The 21,081-nt window shown below is 39.5% G+C and overlaps 1 protein-coding gene across 6 annotated transcripts in view; it reads left to right on the top strand.

The window, feature by feature from the left end:
* The window catches only part of nrcama (neuronal cell adhesion molecule a), a 171,780-nt gene extending 154,783 nt beyond the window's left edge, over positions 1-16,997 (top strand). For 3 of the 6 annotated variants that reach the window (XM_061961427.2, XM_061961423.2, XM_061961422.2), the window contains one exon: positions 15,892-16,997. In XM_061961427.2, the coding sequence (XP_061817411.1) occupies positions 15,892-16,126 (235 nt within the window). In that variant the 3' untranslated portion in view covers positions 16,127-16,997. The remainder of the gene's footprint in view (positions 1-15,891) is intronic. The other 3 variants (XM_061961428.2, XM_061961424.2, XM_061961426.2) reach the window with 1 other exon arrangement.
* The last annotated feature ends 4,084 nt before the right edge of the window (positions 16,998-21,081 follow it).

The following is a 21,081-nucleotide window of genomic DNA, read 5'->3' as shown; positions in this document are numbered from 1 at the left end:
TACTAGTATATAAAGGATCTTTGACTAGTGTGTTTTCCATTATTCCCCTAAAAATAGGATGACGTTTTTGCAGTAGGCGATTACAAACAGGATGAATTTGTCATTTAAGGATCTTTAACTAGGGTTTTTCTGTGTGTCAGTCCACTAATAAGAGGACAATACTGTTACTGTATATAAAGGATCTTTGACTCATGTTTTTTGCAGTAGGCGATTACAAACAGGATGATTTCTTCATTTAAGTTTCTTTAACTAGGATGATTTTGTCATTTAAGGATCTTTAACTAGTGTTTTTTGTGTGTTAGTCCACTAAAATGAGGATGATACTGTTATATAAAGGATCTTTAACTCATGTTTTTGCAGTAGGCGGTTACAAACAGGATGGTTTCGTCATTTAAGGATCTTTAACTAGGATTATTTTGTCATTTAAGGATCTTTAACTAGTGTTTTTGTGATTTTGTCCACTAATAAGAGGATGATATTTTAATATAAAGGATCTTTGACTCATGTTTTTGCAATAGGCGATTACAAACAGGAGGATTTTGTCATTTAAGGATCTTTAACTAGTGTTTTTTTGTGTGTTCATCCACTAATAAGAGGATGATACTTTAATATAAAGGATCTTTGATTCATGTTTTTGCAGTAGGCGATTACAAACAGGATGATTTTGTCATTTAAGTATACTTAACTAGGATGATTTTGTCATTTAAGGATCTTTAACTAGTGTCTTTTGTGTGTTAGTCCACTAAAAATAGGATGATACTAGTATATAAAGGATCTTTGACTAGTGTGTTTTCCATTATTCCCCTAAAAATAGGATGACGTTTTTGCAGTAGGCGATTACAAACAGGATGAATTTGTCATTTAAGGATCTTTAACTAGGGTTTTTCTGTATGTCAGTCCACTAATAAGAGGACAATACTGTTACTGTATATAAAGGATCTTTGACTCATGTTTTTTGCAGTAGGCGATTACAAACAGGATGATTTCTTCATTTAAGTTTCTTTAACTAGGATGATTTTGTCATTTAAGGATCTTTAACTAGTGTTTTTTGTGTGTTAGTCCACTAAAATGAGGATGATACTGTTACATAAAGGATCTTTAACTCATGTTTTTGCAGTAGGCGGTTACAAACAGGATGATTTTGTCATTTAAGGATCTTTAACTAGTGTTTTTTGTGTGTTAGTCCACTAAAATGAGGATGATACTGTTATATAAAAGATCTTTAACTCATGTTTTTGCAGTAGGCGGTTACAAACAGGATGATTTCGTCATTTAAGGATCTTTAACTAGGATTATTTTGTCATTTAAGGATCTTTAACTAGTGTTTTTTGTGTGTTAGTCCACTAAAAATAGGATGATACTAGTATATAAAAGATATTTGACTAGAGTGTTCTGCATTAGTCCCCTAAAAATAGGATGACGTTTTTGCAGTAGGCGATTACAAACAGGATGATTTTGTCATTTAAGGATCTTTAACTGGGGTTTTTTTGTATGTTAGTCCACTATTAAGAGGATAATACTGTTATATAAAGGATCTTTGACTCATGTTTTTGCAGTAGGCTATTACAAACAGGATGATTTTGTCATTTAAGTATATTTAACTAGGATGATTTTGTCATTTAAGGATCTTTAACTAGTGTTTTTATGTGTTAGTCCACTAAAAAGAGGATGATACTGTTGTATAAAAGATCTTTGACTCATGTTTTTTGCAGTAGGTGGTTAGAAACAATATTACTTTGTTATTTAAGGATCTTTAACTAGGATGCAAAAATGTTTTGTCTAACAATTATAGTTTTTACGTTAACCTTTTAATATTCATAACCAAAACCTCTCCAAACTTGTCCCAAACGTTTGTGCTACGTTTGTGTTGCAAAAATGTTTTGTCTCGCGATTATTAACGTTTCATGATTAATAAGAAAGATCCTATAAAGTTTATATGACAAAATCATCCTGTTTTAAGTGGCTACTACAAAAATACAAGTCAAAGATCTATTATATAACAAAATCAACCCCTATTTTTAGTGGCCTTCTGCAAACACACTAGTCAAAGATCCTTTACAGAACAGGACCACTGTGATGGATTTGTGTGTTTATTTGGAAAAATACAAGTCCATAAAAGGAAAATGGCACAAAATTCAATTTTATGGCAATATTTTAATGAAAATCAACACTTTTTTTTGTTTGTTTTAAAATCTGCCAAACATAATAAAAATCGAAAAACGGCCTTCATTTTGTTTTTTGATTAGCTTTTCCGAATTTGATAGGAAAGGAATTGGAAAGGAAGGTACACGGACCCGTGTACCTTTCGTTCCTTCTCAAATGCAAATCAAAAAACAAATTTCGGATTATTTTTTCTATTTTCATTTCTGAAACAAAAGTTGGACAACTATTTAATGACACTTTTTTATAACAACAATAAGACGCCTGCTGAACGAAGATGTTACCGTTATGCTAAAAACATGCTAAACGCAAAGGAAAAGCTAAACTACTGCTTCCGGTTCTTTTTGTCATCACACATAACCACACATTTTTGCATTTTGGATGAACGTTTTTTTCGATTTTTGTGTTTATCTGGGAAAATTAAAATCCATAAAAGGAAAACAGCACAAAATCCAATTTTATGGCAATATTTTAATGAAAATCAACACTTTTTTTTGTTTGTTTTAAAATCTGCCAAACATAATAAAAATTGAAAAATGGCTCTCATTTTGTTTTTCGATGAGCTTTTCCGAATTGGAAAGGAAAGGAATTGGAAAGAAAGGTACACAGATTTGTGTACCTTCCGTTCCTTCTATTTAAAATTCTTAAATGCAAATCAAAAAACAAATTTCGGAACCTTTTTTCTATTTTCATTTCTGAAACGAAAGTTGGACAACTATTTAATGACACTTTTTTAAAACGACAATAAGACGCCTGCTCAACGAAGATGTTATCGTTATGCTAAAAACATGCTAAACGCAAAGGAAAAGCTAAACTACTGCTTCCGGTTCTTTTTGTCATCACACATAAACACGCATTTTTGCATTTTGGATGAACTTTTTCTTCGATTTTTGTGTTTATCTGGAAAAATTAAAATCCATAGAAGGAAAACAGCACAAAATCCAATTTTATTGCAATATTTTAATGAAAATCCACACATTTTTTTGTTTGTTTTAAAATCTGCCAAACATAATAAAAATCGAAAAATGGCCCTCATTTTGTTTTTCGATGAGCTTTTCCGAATAGGAAAGGAAAGGAATTGGAAAGGAAGGTACACAGACTCGTGTACCTTCCGTTCCTTCTATTTAAAATTCTTAAATGCAAATCAAAAAACAAATTTCGGACCATTTTTTCTATTTTCATTTCTGAAACAAAAGTTGGACAACTATTTAATGACACTTTTTTAAAACAACAATAAGACGCCTGCTGAACGAAGATGTTACCGTTATGCTAAAAACATGCTAAACGCAAAGGAAAAGCTAAACTACTGCTTCCGGTTCTTTTTGTCATCACACATAACCACACATTTTTGCATTTTGGATGAACGTTTTTTTCGATTTTTGTGTTTATCTGGGAAAATTAAAATACATAAAAGGAAAACAGCACAAAATCCAATTTTATGGCAATATTTTAATGAAAATCAACACTTTTTTTTGTTTGTTTTAAAATCTGCCAAACATAATAAAAATCGAAAAATGGCCCTCATTTTGTTTTTCGATGAGCTTTTCCGAATAGGAAAGGAAAGGAATTGGAAAGGAAGGTACACAGACTCGTGTACCTTCCGTTCCTTCTATTTAAAATTCTTAAATGCAAATCAAAAAACAAATTTCGGACCATTTTTTCTATTTTCATTTCTGAAACAAAAGTTGGACTACTGTTTAATGACACTTTTTTAAAACCACAATAAGACGTCTGCTGAACGAAGATGTTACCATTATGCTAAAAACATGCTAAACACAAAGGAAAAGCTAAACTACTGCTTCCGGTTCTTTTTGTCATCACACATAACCACACATTTTTGCATTTTGGATGAACGTTTTTTTCGATTTTTGTGTTTATCTGGGAAAATTAAAATCCATAAAAGGAAAACAGCACAAAATCCAATTTTATGGCAATATTTTAATGAAAATCAACCCTTTTTTTTGTTTGTTTTAAAATCTGCCAAACATAATAAAAATCGAAAAATGGCTTTCATTTTGTTTTTCGATGAGCTTTTCCGAATTGGAAAGGAATTGGAAAGGAAGGTACACAGACACGTGTACCTTCCTTTCATTCTATTTAAAATTCTTAAATGCAAATCAAAAAACAAATTTCGGACCATTTTTTCTATTTTCATTTCTGAAACAAAAGTTGGACTACTATTTAATGACACTTTTTTAAAACAACAATAAGACGCCTGCTGAATGAAGATGTTACCGTTATGCTAAAAACATGCTAAACGCAAAGGAAAAGCTAAACTACTGCTTCCGGTTCTATTTGTCATCACACATAACCACACATTTTTGCATTTTGGATGACTTTTTTTTTTTTTGATTTTTGTGTTTATCTGGAAAAATTAAAATCCATAAAAGAAAAACAGCACAAAATCCAATTTTATGGCAACATTTTAATGAAAATCAACACTTTTTTTTTGTTTGTTTTAAAATCTGCCAAACATAATAAAAATCGAAAAATGGCTCTCATTTTGTTTTTCGATGAGCTTTTCCGAATTGGAAAGGAAAGGAATTGGAAAGGAAGGTACACAGACTCATGTACCTTCCTTTCCTTCTATTTAAAATTCTTAAATGCAAATCCATCCATCCATCCATCCATCCATCTTCTTCCGCTTATCCGAGGTCGGGTCGCGGGGGCAGCAGCCTAAGCAGGGAAGCCCAGACTTCCCTCTCCCCAGCCACTTCGTCCAGCTCCTCCCGGGGAATCCCGAGGCGTTCCCAGGCCAGCCGGGAGACATAGTCTTCCCAACGTGTCCTGGGTCTTCCCCGTGGCCTCCTACCGGTCGGACATGCCCTAAACACCTCCTTAGGGAGGCGCTCAGGTGGCATCCTGACCAGATGACCGAACCACCTCATCTGGCTCCTCTCGATGCGGAGGAGCAGCGGCTTTACTTTGAGCTCCCCCCGGATGACAGAGCTTCTCACCCTATCTCTAAGGGAGAGCCCCGCCACCCGGCGGAGGAAACTCATTTCGGCCGCTTGTACCCGTGATCTTGTCCTTTCGGTCATAACCCAAAGCTCATGACCATAGGTGAGGATGGGAACGTAGATCGACCGGTAAATTGAGAGCTTTGCCTTCCGGCTCATCTCCTTCTTCACCACAACGGATCGATACAGCGTCCGCATTACTGAAGACGCCGCACCGATCCGCCTGTCGATCTCACGATCCACTCTTCCCTCACTCGTGAACAAGACTCCGAGGTACTTGAACTCCTCCACTTGGGGCAAGATCTCCTCCCCAACCCGGAGATGGCACTCCACCCTTTTCCGGGCGAGAACCATGGACTCGGACTTGGAGGTGCTGATTCTCATCCCAGTCGCTTCACACTCAGCTGCGAACCGATCCAGTGAGAGCTGAAGATCCTGGCCAGATGAAGCCATCAGGACCAAATCATCTGCAAAAAGCAGAGACCTAATCCTGCAGCCACCAAACCGGATCCCCTCAACCCCTTGACTGCGCCTAGAAATTCTGTCCATAAAAGTTATGAACAGAATCGGTGACAAAGGGCAGCCTTGGCGGAGTCCAACCCTCACCGGAAACGTGTCCGACTTACTGCCGGCAATGCGAACCAAGCTCTGACACTGATCATACAGGGAGCGGACCGCCACAATCAGACAGTCCGAAACCCCATACTCTCTGAGCACTCCCCACAGGACTTCCCGAGGGACACGGTCGAATGCCTTCTCCAAGTCCACAAAGCACATGTAGACTGGTTGGGCAAACTCCCATGCACCCTCAAGGACCCTGCCGAGAGTATAGAGCTGGTCCACAGTTCCACGACCAGGACGAAAACCACACTGTTCCTCCTGAATCCGAGGTTCGACTATCCGGCGTAGCCTCCTCTCCAGTACACCTGAATAGACCTTACCGGGAAGGCTGAGGAGTGTGATCCCACGATAGTTGGAACACACCCTCCGGTTCCCCTTTTTAAAGAGAGGAACCACCACCCCGGTCTGCCAATCCAGAGGTACTGCCCCCGATGTCCACGCGATGCTGCAGAGTCTTGTCAACCAAGACAGCCCTACAGCATCCAGAGCCTTAAGGAACTCCGGGCGGATCTCATCCACCCCCGGGGCCTTGCCACCGAGGAGCTTTTTAACTACCTCAGCAACCTCAGCCCCAGAAATAGGAGAGCCCACCACAGATTCCTCAGGCACTGCTTCCTCATAGGAAGACGTGTTGGTGGGATTGAGGAGGTCTTCGAAGTATTCCCTCCACCGATCCACAACTTCCGCAGTCGAGGTCAGCAGAACACCATCCGCACCATACACGGTGTTGGTAGTGCACTGCTTCCCCTTCCTGAGGCGGTGGATGGTGGTCCAGAATCGCTTCGAAGCCGTCCGGAAGTCGTTTTCCATGGCTTCCCCGAACTCCTCCCATGTCCGAGTTTTTGCCTCCGCGACCGCTGAAGCCGCACACCGCTTGGCCTGTCGGTACCTGTCCGCTGCCTCAGGAGTCCCATGAGTCAAAAGAACCCGATAGGACTCCTTCTTCAGCTTGACGGCATCCCTCACCGCCGGTGTCCACCAACGGGTTCTAGGATTACCGCCACGACAGGCACCAACTACCTTGCGGCCACAGCTCCAATCAGCCGCCTCGACAATAGAGGTGCGGAACATGGTCCACTCGGACTCAATGTCCAGCACCTCCCTCGTGACATGTTCAAAGTTCTTCCGAAGGTGGGAATTGAAACTCTCTCTGACAGGAGACTCTGCCAGACGTTCCCAGCAAACCCTCACAATGCGTTTGGGCCTGCCAGGTCTGTCCGGCATCCTCCCCCACCATCGCAGCCAACTCACCACCAGGTGGTGATCGGTAGAAAGCTCCGCCCCTCTCTTCACCCGAGTGTCCAAAACATGAGGCCGCAAATCCGATGACACAACTACAAAGTCGATCATAGAACTGCGGCCTAGGGTGTCCTGGTGCCAAGTGCACATATGGACACCCTTATGCTTGAACATGGTGTTCGTTATGGACAATCCGTGACGGGCACAAAAGTCCAATAACAAAACACCACTTGGGTTCAGATCCGGGCGGCCATTCTTCCCAATCACGCCTCTCCAGGTTTCACTGTCGTTGCCAATATGAGCGTTGAAGTCCCCCAGTAGAACGAGGGAATCACCCGGGGGAGCACTCTCAAGTACTCCCTCGAGTGAATCCAAAAAGGGTGGGTACTCTGAGCTGCTGTTTGGCGCGTAAGCGCAAACAACAGTCAGGACCCGTCCCCCCACCCGAAGGCGGAGGGAAGCTACCCTCTCGTCCACCGGGTTGAACTCCAACATGCAGGCTCTGAGCCGGGGGGCAACAAGAATTGCCACCCCAGCCCGTCGCCTCTCACTGCTGGCAACGCCAGAGTGGAAGAGAGTCCAGCCCCTCTCGAGAGAACTGGTTCCAGAGCCCTTGCTGTGCGTCGAGGTGAGTCCGACTATATCCAACCGGAACTTCTCTACCTCGCGCACTAGCTCAGGCTCCTTCCCCCCCAGCGAGGTGACGTTCCACGTCCCAAGAGCTAGCTTCTGTAGCCGAGGATCGGACCGCCAAGTGCCCTGCCTTCGGCTACCGCCCAGCTCACATTGCACCCGACCTCTATGGCCCCTGCTATGGGTGGTGAGCCCATTGGAGGGGGGACCCACGTTGCCTCTTCGGGCTGTGCCCGGCCGGGCCCCATGGGGACAGGCCCGGCCACCAGGCGCTCGCCATCGTGCCCCAACTCCGGGCCTGGCTCCGGAGGGGGGCCCCGGTGACCCGCGTCCGGGCGAGGGAAATCTGAGTCTCGGTTCTTGCATTTCCATAGAAGTCTTCGAGCTGCTCTTTGTCTGATCCCTCACCTAGGACCTGTTTGTCTTGGGAGACCCTACCAGGGGGCATGGAAGCCCCCGGACAACATAGCTCCTAGGATCATTGGGACACGCAAACTCCTCTACCACGTTAAGGTGGCAGCTCAGAGAGGAGTAAATGCAAATCAAAAATTTTTTTTCTATGAAAATAGAAAAAATGGTCCGAAATTTGTTTGTTTTTTTTTTTTTTTTTTTTTTAAATGCAAATCAAAAAACAAATTTCGGACCATTTTTTCTATTTTCATTTCTGAAACGAAAGTTGGACAACTATTTAATGACACTTTTTTAAAACGACAATAAGACGCCTGCTGAACGAAGATGTTATTGTTATGCTAAAAACATGCTAAACGCAAAGGAAAAGCTAAACTACTGCTTCCGGTTCTTTTTGTCATCACACATAACCACGCATTTTTGCATTTTGGATGACATTTTTTTTTTTTTTTTTTGTGTTTATCTGGAAAAATTAAAATCCATAAAAGAAAAACAGCACAAAATCCAATTGTATGGCAACATTTTAATGAAAATCAACACTTTTTTTTGGTTGTTTTAAAATCTGCCAAACATAATAAAAATCGAAAAATGGCTCTCATTTTGTTTTTCGATGAGCTTTTCCGAATTGGAAAGGAAAGGAATTGGAAAGAAAGGTACACAGACTCGTGTACCTTCCTTTCCTTCTATTTAAAATTCTTAAATGCAAATCAAAAAACAAATTTCGGACCATTTTTTCTATTTTCATTTCTGAAACGAAAGTTGGACAACTATTTAATGACACTTTTTTAAAACGACAATAAGACGCCTGCTGAACGAAGATGTTATTGTTATGCTAAAAACATGCTAAACGCAAAGGAAAAGCTAAACTACTGCTTCCGGTTCTTTTTGTCATCACACATAACCACGCATTTTTGCATTTTGGATGAACGTTTTTTTCGATTTTTGTGTTTATCTGGGAAAATTAAAATCCATAAAAGGAAAACAGCACAAAATCCAATTTTATGGCAATATTTTAATGAAAATCAACACTTTTTTTTGTTTGTTTTAAAATCTGCCAAACATAATAAAAATTGAAAAATGGCTCTCATTTTGTTTTTTGATGAGCTTTTCCGAATTGGAAAGGAAAGTACACAGACTCGTGTACCTTCCTTTCCTTCTATTTAAAATTCTTAAATGCAAATCCAAAAACAAATTTCGGACCATTTTTTCTATATTTATTTCTGAAACAAAAGTTGGACAACAATTTAATGACACTTTTTTAAAACGACAATAAGACGCCTGCTGAACGAAGATGTTATTGTTATGCTAAAAACATGCTAAACGCAAAGGAAAAGCTAAACTACTGCTTCCGGTTCTTTTTGTCATCACACATAACCACACATTTTTGCATTTTGGATGAACGTTTTTTTCGATTTTTGTGTTTATCTGGGAAAATTAAAATCCATAAAAGGAAAGCAGCACAAAATCCAATTTTTTTGGCAATATTTTAATGAAAATCAACAAATTTTTTTGTTTGTTTTAAAATCTGCCAAACAATAAAATTCGAAAAACGGCCCTCATTTTGTTATATGATTAGCTTTTCCGAATTGGAAAGGAATTGGAAAGGAAGGTACACAGACACGTGTACCTTTCTTTCATTCTATTTAAAATTCTTAAATGCAAATCCAAAAACAAATTTCGGACCATTTTTTCTATTTTCATTTCTGAAACAAAAGTTGGACAACTATTTAATGACACTTTTTTAAAACGACAATAAGACGCCTGCTGAACGAAGATGTTACCGTTATGCTAAAAACATGCTAAACGCAAAGGAAAAGCTAAACTACTGCTTCCGGTTCTTTTTGTCATCACACATAACCACACATTTTTGCATTTTGGATGAACGTTTTTTTCGATTTTTGTGTTTATCTGGGAAAATTAAAATCCATAAAAGGAAAACAGCACAAAATCCAATTTTATGGCAATATTTTAATGAAAATCAACACTTTTTTTTGTTTGTTTTAAAATCTGCCAAACATAATAAAAATTGAAAAATGGCTCTCATTTTGTTTTTTGATGAGCTTTTCCGAATTGGAAAGGAATTGGAAAGGTAGGTACACAGACACGTGTACCTTCCTTTCATTCTATTTAAAATTCTTAAATGCAAATCCAAAAACAAATTTCGGACCATTTTTTCTATTTTCATTTCTGAAACAAAAGTTGGACAACTATTTAATGACACTTTTTTAAAACGACAATAAGACGCCTGCTCAACAAAGATGTTATTGTTATGCTAAAAACATGCTAAACACAAAGGAAAAGCTAAACTACTGCTTCCGGTTCTTTTTGTCATCACACATAACCACACATTTTTGCATTTTGGATGAACGTTTTTTTCGATTTTTGTGTTTATCTGGGAAAATTAAAATCCATAAAAGGAAAACAGCACAAAATCCAATTTTATGGCAATATTTTAATGAAAATCAACACTTTTTTTTGTTTGTTTTAAAATCTGCCAAACATAATAAAAATTGACAAATGGCCCTCATTTTGTTTTTTGATGAGCTTTTCCGAATTGGAAAGGAAAGTACACAGACTCGTGTACCTTCCTTTCCTTCTATTTAAAATTCTTAAATGCAAATCAAAAAACAAATTTCGGACCATTTTTCTATTTTCATTTCTGAAACAAAAGTTGGACAACTATTTAATGACACTTTTTAAAACGACAATAAGACGCCTGCTGAACGAAGATGTTACCGTTATGCTAAAAACATGCTAAACGCAAAGGAAAAGCTAAACTACTGCTTCCGGTTCTTTTTGTCATCACACATAACCACGCATTTTTGCATTTTGGATGACTTTTTTTTTTTTTGATTTTTGTGTTTATCTGGAAAAATTAAAATCCATAAAAGAAAAACAGCACAAAATCCAATTTTATGGCAACATTTTAATGAAAATCAACACTTTTTTTGGTTTGTTTTAAAATCTGCCAAACATAATAAAAATCAAAAAATGGCTCTCATTTTGTTTTTCGATGAGCTTTTCCGAATTGGAAAGGAAAGGAATTGGAAAGAAAGGTACACAGACTCGTGTACCTTCCTTTCCTTCTATTTAAAATTCTTAAATGCAAATCAAAAAACAAATTTCGGACCATTTTTTCTATTTTCATTTCTGAAACAAAAGTTGGACAACTATTTAATGACACTTTTTTAAAACAACAATAAGACGCCTGCTGAACGAAGATGTTATTGTTATGCTAAAAACATGCTAAACGCAAAGGAAAAGTTAAACTACTGCTTCCGGTTCTTTTTGTCATCACACATAACCACACATTTTTGCATTTTGGATGAACGTTTTTTTCGATTTTTGTGTTTATCTGGGAAAATTAAAATCCATAAAAGGAAAGCAGCACAAAATCCAATTTTTTGGCAATATTTTAATGAAAATCAACACATTTTTTTGTTTGTTTTAAAATCTGCCAAACATAATAAAAATTGAAAAAATGGCCCTCATTTTGTTTTTTGATGAGCTTTTCCGAATTGGAAAGGAAAGTACACAGACTCGTGTACCTTCCTTTCCTTCTATTTAAAATTCTTAAATGCAAATCCAAAAACAAATTTCAGACCATTTTTTCTATTTTCATTTCTGAAACAAAAGTTGGACAACTATTTAATGACACTTTTTAAAACGACAATATGACGCCTGCTGAACGAAGATGTTACCGTTATGCTAAAAACATGCTAAATGCAAAGGAAAAGCTAAACTACTGCTTCCGGTTCTTTTTGTCATCACACATAACCACGCATTTTTGCATTTTGGATGACATTTTTTTTTTTTGATTTTTGTGTTTATCTGGAAAAATTAAAATCCATAAAAAAAAACCAGCACAAAATGCAATTGTATGGCAATATTTTAATGAAAATCAACACATTTTTTTGTTTGTTTTAAAATCTGCCAAACATAATAAAAATTGAAAAATGGCCCTCATTTTGTTTTTTGATGAGCTTTTCCGAATTGGAAAGGAAAGTACACAGACTCGTGTACCTTCCTTTCCTTCTATTTAAAATTCTTAAATGCAAATCCAAAAACAAATTTCAGACCATTTTTTCTATTTTCATTTCTGAAACAAAAGTTGGACAACTATTTAATGACACTTTTTAAAACAACAATATGACGCCTGCTGAATGAAGATGTTACCGTTATGCTAAAAACATGCTAAACGCAAAGGAAAAGCTAAACTACTGCTTCCGGTTCTTTTTGACATCACACATAAACACGCATTTTTGCATTTTGGATGAACTTTTTCTTCGATTTTTGTGTTTATCTGGAAAAATTAAAATCCATAGAAGGAAAACAGCACAAAATCCAATTTTATTGCAATATTTTAATGAAAATCCACACATTTTTTGGTTTGTTTTAAAATCTGCCAAACATAATAAAATTCGAAAAATGGCCCTCATTTTGTTTTTCGATGAGCTTTTCCGAATAGGAAAGGAAAGGAATTGGAAAGGTAGGTACACAGACACGTGTATATTCCGTTCCTTCTATTTAAAATTCTTAAATGCAAATCAAAAAACAAATTTCGGATCATTTTTTCTATTTTCATTTCTGAAACAAAAGTTGGACAACTATTTAATGACACTTTTTTAAAACGACAATATGACGCCTGCTGAACGAAGATGTTACCGTTATGCTAAAAACATGCTAAACACAAAGGAAAAGCTAAACTACTGCTTCTGGTTCTTTTTGTCATCACACATAACCACACATTTTTGCATTTTGGATGAACGTTTTTTTCGATTTTTGTGTTTATCTGGGAAAATTAAAATCCATAAAAGGAAAACAGCACAAAATCCAATTTTATGGCAATATTTTAATGAAAATCAACACTTTTTTTTGTTTGTTTTAAAATCTGCCAAACATAAAAAAATTGAAAAATGGCTCTCATTTTGTTTTTTGATGAGCTTTTCCGAATTGGAAAGGAAAGTACACAGACTCGTGTACCTTCCTTTCCTTCTATTTAAAATTCTTAAATGCAAATCCAAAAACAAATTTCAGACCATTTTTTCTATTTTCATTTCTGAAACAAAAGTTGGACAACTATTTAATGACACTTTTTTAAAACAACAATAAGACGCCTGCTGAACGAAGATGTTACCGTTATGCTAAAAACATGCTAAACGCAAAGGAAAAGCTAAACTACTGCTTCCGGTTCTTTTTGTCATCACACATAACCACGCATTTTTGCATTTTGGATGACTTTTTTTTTTTTGATTTTTGTGTTTATCTGGAAAAATTAAAATCCATAAAAGAAAAACAGCACAAAATCCAATTTTATGGCAACATTTTAATGAAAATCAACACTTTTTTTTGTTTGTTTTAAAATCTGCCAAACATAATAAAAATCGAAAAATGGCTCTCATTTTGTTTTTCGATGTGCTTTTCCGAATTGGAAAGGAAAGGAATTGGAAAGAAAGGTACACAGACTCGTGTACCTTCCTTTCCTTCTATTTAAAATTCTTAAATGCAAATCAAAAAACAAATTTCGGACCATTTTTTCTATTTTAATTTCTGAAACAAAAGTTGGACAACTATTTAATGACACTTTTTTAAAACGACAATAAGACGCCTGCTCAACAAAGATGTTATTGTTATGCTAAAAACATGCTAAACACAAAGGAAAAGCTAAACTACTGCTTCCGGTTCTTTTTGTCATCACACATAACCATGCATTTTTGCATTTTGGATGAACATTTTTTTTGATTTTTGTGTTTATTTGGAAAAATTAAAATCCATAGAAGGAAAACAGCACAAAATCCAATTTTATGGCAATATTTTTATAAAAAATCAACCCTTTTTTGGTGTGTTTTAAAATCTGCGAAACATAATAAAAAGCTAAATACGGCCTTAATTTAATTTTTTGATTTCAGAATTGGAAATAGAATGAACGGAAGGTGCACAGACCTTCCTATCGCTGTACTTGGTGCTTGTTTGATTGGTGAAATGGAACCAAACGTCACTACTGCTTAGGTTGGGCTGGCATAAAAATACGTCTTTGCAAGCCTTAATTGGATAATTGTGACATAAATTGATCGGAATGAAACTCAATGCAATGGAGTAAAAGTAGCATTTCTTCTTCTCAAAAATACTTAGGTATATGTAAAAAGTAAGTTATATTATAACAAGTAGATTTTATCCAAAAAGTTAGTTATAAATGTTTGATTTTGACAAGGTGGGAACCAACTTTGCGCAGGTGGGTTGTTGTTAGCAGGAAATGCATTGAGCTTGGACGTACCGACGAGGAAAGCTGCATTTTGGAATAATGCATGTAGACCAGGGGTGCTCATTACGTCGATCGCGAGCTACCGGTCGATCTCGGAGGGTGTGTCAGTCGATCACCAGCCAGGCATTAAAAAAATAGTCCTAAAAATGAGCGATCATAAATCTTCACTATGACGTCACTTTCGTCACTTGATTGACATTCACGGCACCCGAGGGTCTTCTGAGATGACTCATTAAAATTACCGACTGGAAGGCGAGAAACACTTTATTTCAACAGACTCTGGCGCCGTACCTGTCGTCAAAACTCCAAAGACCGACTGCACAGTTGCGCTAACAAAATAAGAGTCTCAGAAAGCTGGCGTGCACAAGCTAGCAAGCTACGGAGTTTGCCGACAATGTATTTCTTGTAAAGTGCATACAAAGGAGTACGGAAGCTGGACAAATAAGATGCCAAAAACCAACCACTTTCATGTGGTATTGGACAGAAAGGAGGACTTTTTTTCTCCTCCATTCGAAAATGCGGACGTTATCATCACCACTGTCTGATTCCAATCAATGCAAGTCATCAGAATCAGGTAATACACCAACTTATATTCTTGTCTTCATGAAAGAAAGGAATCTATATGTGTTAAACATGCTTGTATTATCATTAAACACCTTTAATTTTTCAACAATATTAACTATATGTGTTAAACATGCTTGCATTATCTTTAAACATCTTTAACTTGTTAACAATATTAACTATATGTATTAAACATGCTTGTATTATCATTAAACACCTTTAATTTTCAAACAATATTAACTATATGTGTTAAACATGCTTGCATTATCTTTAAACACCTTTTACTTGTTAACAATATTAACTATATGTATTAAACATGCTTGTATTATCATTAAACACCTTTAATTTTTCAACAATATTAACTATATGTGTTAAAAATGCTTGCATTATCTTTAAACACCTTTAACTTGTTAACAATATTAACTATATGTATTAAATATACTTGTATTATCATTAAACACCTTTAATTTATTAACAATATTAACTATATGTATTAAACATGCTTGTATTATCTTTAAACACCTTTAACTTGTTAACAATATTAACTATATGTGTTAAACATGCTTGCATTATCTTTAAACACCTTTTACTTGTTAACAATATTAACTATATGTATTAAATATACTTGTATTATCATTAAACACCTTTAATTTTTTTAACAATATTAACTAGATGTGTTAAACATGCTTGTATTATCTTTAAACACCTTTAACTTGTTAATAAAAACATATATTTCATAAATAAGTAAATATAAATGATATATATGAATGAGGTAGATCCCCACGACTTGATCAATTGAGAAGTAGCTCGCCTGCAGAAAAAGTGTGAGCACCCCTGATGTAGACTCTTAAGACTGGAGACAAATGAAAAGCTTAGCAGCACGCTTTTGCTAAATCCTCCCTGGTCGCTAACCCTCGATCTCCGCAGGCCTCAAATGGCGACTTAAGCGTTGGCGATAGAGCCAAACAGGAAGTGAGCGTCGAGGGTTAAAGACCTCCGTGTTCCCGACGTCTTCGTTTCCTGTTACTAATTGTGCTTCGTGAACAGCGACACCGAGGACCACAAGCCGCTGAAGGGCAGCCGGACGCCGTCCAACGGCACGGTGCGCCGCGACGAGAGCGACGACAGCCTGGTGGACTACGGCGAGGGCGGCGACGGGCAGTTCAACGAGGACGGCTCCTTCATCGGCCAGTACAGCGGCAAGAAGGAGAAGGACACGCACGAGGGCAACGAGAGCTCCGAGGCGCCGTCGCCCGTCAACGCCATGAACTCCTTTGTCTAACCTGCGCCGCGGGGGGGGTTGCCGTGGCGCACCGTAACTTTGGACCGCCGTGGTGGTCGCCCTGGCGACCGAGGGTGGCCGCCGTCACCCCGTTGCACCCTCCGCCTGCTCCTGCTCGCAAAGACAGACGGACACCACAGTCCAGACGGTGGAGGCTGAAGGAGCGACTCTTGAGAGGAAGCAATATAGAAAAGGAATGTATCAAGAGTGTCGGCCCTGTGTGTGTGTGTGTGTGTGTGTGTGTGTGTGTGTGTGTGTGTGTGTGTGTGTGTGTGTGTGTGTTCTGGCAATGCTTACTTAATGGGGGACATCGCTCTGTTTACACAGTCACCTTTAGGGGACCTCTGATGGTATGGGGACAAAAAAACAGGCATACTTGCCAACCCTCCCGATTTTCCCGGGAGACTCCCGAATTTCAGTGCCCCTCCCGAAAATCTCCGGGGGCAACCATTCTCCCGAATTTCTCCCGATTTCAACAATATTAGCATCCTCTCTCACCTGAAACCTTCACCCCTTAACAGCCTCATGCTGTCCAGGCGTCCGCTTTTCCTCAATATAAACAGCGTGCCGGCACATTCACATAATAATGTAGCGTTAGATGGTTGACAAGACTCTGCAGCATCGCGTGGACATCGGGGGCGGTACCTCTGGATTGGCAGACCGGGGTGGTGGTTCCTCTCTTTAAGAAGGGGAACCGGAGGGTGTGTTCTAACTATCGTGGGATCACACTCCTCAGCCTTCCCGGTAAGGTCTATTCAGGTGTACTGGAGAGGAGGCTACGCCGGATAGTCGAACCTCGGATTCAGGAGGAACGGTGTGGTTTTCGTCCTGGTCGTGGAACTGTGGACCAGCTCTATACTCTCGGCAGGGTCCTTGAGGGTGCATGGGAGTTTGCCCAACCAGTCTACATGTGCTTTGTGGACTTGGAGAAGGCATTCGACCGTGTCCCTCGGGAAGTCCTGTGGGGAGTGCTCAGAGAGTATGGGGTATCGGACTGTCTGATTTTGGCGGTCCGCTCCCTGTATGATCAGTGCCAGAGCTTGGTCCGCATTGCCGGCAGTAAGTCGGACACGTTTCCAGTGAGGGTTGGACTCCGCCAAGGCTGCCCTTTGTCACCGATTCTGTTCATAACCTTTATGGACAGAATTTCTAGGCGCAGTCAAGGCGTTTAGGGGATCTGGTTTGGTGGCTGCAGGATTAGGTCTCTGCTTTTTGCAGATGATGTGGTCCTGATGGCTTCATCTGGCCAGGATCTTCAGCTCTCACTGGATCGGTTCGCAGCCGAGTGTGAAGCGACTGGGATGGGAATCAGCACCTCCAAGTCCGAGTCCATGGTTCTCGCCCGGAAAAGGGTGGAATGCCATCTTCGGGTTGGGGAGGAGACCCTGCCCCAAGTGGAGGAGTTCAAGTACCTCGGAGTCTTGTTCACGAGTGAGGGAAGAGTGGATCGTGAGATCGACAGGCGGATCGGTGCGGCATCTTCAGTAATGCGGACGCTGTATCGATCCGTTGTGGTGAAGAAGGAGCTGAGCCGGAAGGCAAAGCTCTCAATTTACCGGTCGATCTACGTTCCCATCCTCACCTATGGTCATGAGCTTTGGGTTATGACCGAAAGGACAAGATCACGGGTACAAGTGGCCGAAATGAGTTTCCTCCGCCGGGTGGCGGGTCTCTCCCTTAGAGATAGGGTGAGAAGCTCTGCCATCCGGGGGGAGCTCAAAGTAAAGCCGCTGCTCCTCCACATGGAGAGGAGCCAGATGAGGTGGTTCAGGCATCTGGTCAGGATGCCACCCGAGGTGTTTAGGGCACGTCCGACCGGTAGGAGGCCGCGGGGAAGACCCAGGACACGTTGGGAAGACTATGTCTCCCGGCTGGCCTGGGAACGCCTCGGGATCCCCCGGGAGGAGCTGGACGAAGTGGCTGGGGAGAGGGAAGTCTGGGCTTCCCTGCTTAGGCTGCTGCCCCCGCGACCCGACCTCGGATAAGCGGAAGAAGATGGATGGATGGATGGCCACACTGTGAACCCACACCAAACAAGAATGACACACACATTTCGGGAGAACGTCCGCACCGTAACACAACATAAACGCAACAGAACAAATACCCAGCAGCCCTAACTCTTCCGGGACGCTATACAATAACATCTACGGCTTTTGGAGCTCAGTGCACAACTGCGCGCGCAACAAGAAGGAGACGAAGCAGAAGAACGAAGACGAGACACGGCGACGACGAGTAAGAGGAAGAAATACGCTTGCGAGTTTCAAAATGATTGGAAAAAAGAATTTCATTTCATCCAGGACAGCTCCCCCATCTCCCGAATTCAGAGGTCTCAAGGTTGGCAAGTATGCCTAAAGGGAAACCTTTTTAAATGATATTAATCATTACAAAGGTTTAAAGGGGAACATTATCACCAGACCTATGTAAGCGTCAATATATACCTTGATGTTGCAGAAAAAAGACCATATCTTTTTTTAACCGATTTCCGAACTCTAAATGGGTGAATTTTGGCAAATTAAACGCCTTTCTAATATTCGCTCTCGGAGCGATGACGTCACAACGTGGCGTCACATCGGGAAGCAATCCGCCATTTTCTCAAACACCGAGTCAAATCAGCTCCGTTTTTTTCCGTTTTTTCGACTGTTTACCGTGTGTTGTCGGAGGGTGTAACAACACCAACAGGGACGGATTCAAGTTGCACCAGTGGCCCAAAGATGCCAAAGTGGCAAGAAATTGGACGTTTGTTCCGCACACTTTACCGACGAAAGCTATGCTACGACAGAGATGGCAAGAATGTGTGGATATCCTGCGACACTCAAAGCAGATGCATTTCCAACCATAAAGTCAAAGAAATCTGCCGCCAGACCCCCATTGAATCTGCCGGAGTGTGTGAGCAATTCAGGGACAAAGGACCTCGGTAGCACGGCAAGCTATGGCGGCAGTTTGTTCCCGCAGACGAGCGAGCTAAACCCCCTATCGACCCTAGCTTCCCTGGCCTGCTGACATCAACTCCAAAACTGGACAGATCAGCTTTCAGGAAAAGAGCGCGGATGAGGGTATGTCTACAGAATATATTAATTGATGAAAATTGGGCTGTCTGCACTCTCAAAGTGCATGTTGTTGCCAAATGTATTTCAAGGTTCAAGGTTCAAGGTTCAACTTTATTGTCCCCGCGGGGAAATTTGTCTTGGGCACAGTGCATCATTGCTTTCTTAACATACCCAAAAACAACAGAACAAAAACACAAGCACAGACACAACCACAACCATACAACTAACATTTAAACATCAGAACATGGAGCTTGATAGACATAGGTGGCACTTTGATGTAGGCATAAAATCTACAGTATGGAGATAAAGATAAAGTACCAATGTGCATTGCACTAGAGCTCATGGATAAAGTGCTTAGTTCTAAAGTGCTATGTGCTAAAAAAGTGCTAACCTATGTATTAAAATTCTATTGCACATTGTTGGTCAGCTTAATGGAGGCTGGGACAAATGATAATTTAAGGCGGTTAGATTTGCATAGTGGGACCCGGAGTCTTCTCCCTGATGGCAGGGTTCCATATTCAGGAAAGAGTGGGTGTTGTGAGTTGGAAATAATTTTCTTAGCTTTTTTCCTAACTGCCTGCTCATAGATGCTCTGTATAGGCTCATATTCTTTCCTCCCTACGATTTTCGTTGCCGTTTTATGCATGCCGGCCAGTTTGCTTTTATTTCATATGCTGTAAACCTAGTTCATAGTTGTTAGTTTCCTTTAATGCCAAACAAACACATACCAATCGTTGGTTAGAAGGCGATCGCCGAATTCGTCCTCGCTTTCTCCCGTGTCGTTTTCGTCGGTTTCACTTGCATACGGTTCAAACCGATATAGCTCAATAGCTTCAGTTTCTTCTTCAATTTGGTTTTCGCTACCTGCCTCCACACTACAACCATCCGTTTCAATACATGCGTAATCTGTTGAATCGCTTAAGCCGCTGAAATCCGAGTCTGAATCCGAGCTAATGTCGCTATAGCTTGCTGTTCTTTCCGCCATGTTTGTTTGTGTCGGCTTCACTATGTGACGTCACAGGAAAATGGACGGGTGTTTATAACGATGGTTAAAATGGAAGCTTTTTTTTAGGGATATTGCGTGATGTGTAAAATTTTGAAAAAAACTTCGAAAAATATAATAAGCCACTGGGAACTGATTTTTTATGGTTTTAACCCCTCTGAAATTGTGATAATGTTCCCCTTTAACCAGTACTGTGATTCTGTATGGGATCCATCCTTAGTTATGTTTTTCCAAAAATCTGGTTTAGTGTTCCTTAGGATGACATTTTCATTGATTATAAAACATTATGATTCACATCCAGAATGTTCCATCCTTCTATATATGCAGACAACTTCATTACTGCTAAATAGCAGTTTTCAGTAATAGAATAGAATAGAAAGTACTTTATTGATCCCTGGGGGGAATTCAGCACCACAGTTTGCTCACAATAGACAAAAATAATAATATAATATATACAGGTAAAAGCCAGTAAATTAGAATATTTTGAAAAACTTGATTTATTTCAGTAATTGCATTCAAAAGGTGTAACTTGTACATTATATTTATTCATTGCACACAGACTGATGCATTCAAATGTTTATTTCATTTAATTTTGATGATTTGAAGTGGCAACAAATGAAAATCCAAAATTCCGTGTGTCACAAAATTAGAATATTACTTAAGGCTAATACAAAAAAGGGATTTTTAGAAATGTTGGCCAACTGAAAAGTATGAAAATGAAAAATATGAGCATGTACAATACTCAATACTTGGTTGGAGCTCCTTTTGCCTCAATTATTGCGTTAATGCGGCGTGGCATGGAGTCGATGAGTTTCTGGCACTGCTCAGGTGTTATGAGAGCCCAGGTTGCTCTGATAGTGGCCTTCAACTCTTCTGCGTTTTTGGGTCTGGCATTCTGCATCTTC

Source organism: Nerophis lumbriciformis, linkage group LG05, assembly GCF_033978685.3.
Source record: "Nerophis lumbriciformis linkage group LG05, RoL_Nlum_v2.1, whole genome shotgun sequence".
Classification (NCBI taxonomy): domain Eukaryota; kingdom Metazoa; phylum Chordata; class Actinopteri; order Syngnathiformes; family Syngnathidae; genus Nerophis; species Nerophis lumbriciformis.
Note: the sequence above shows the minus strand (reverse complement) of the source record. Positions and strands in the feature narration are given on the sequence as shown.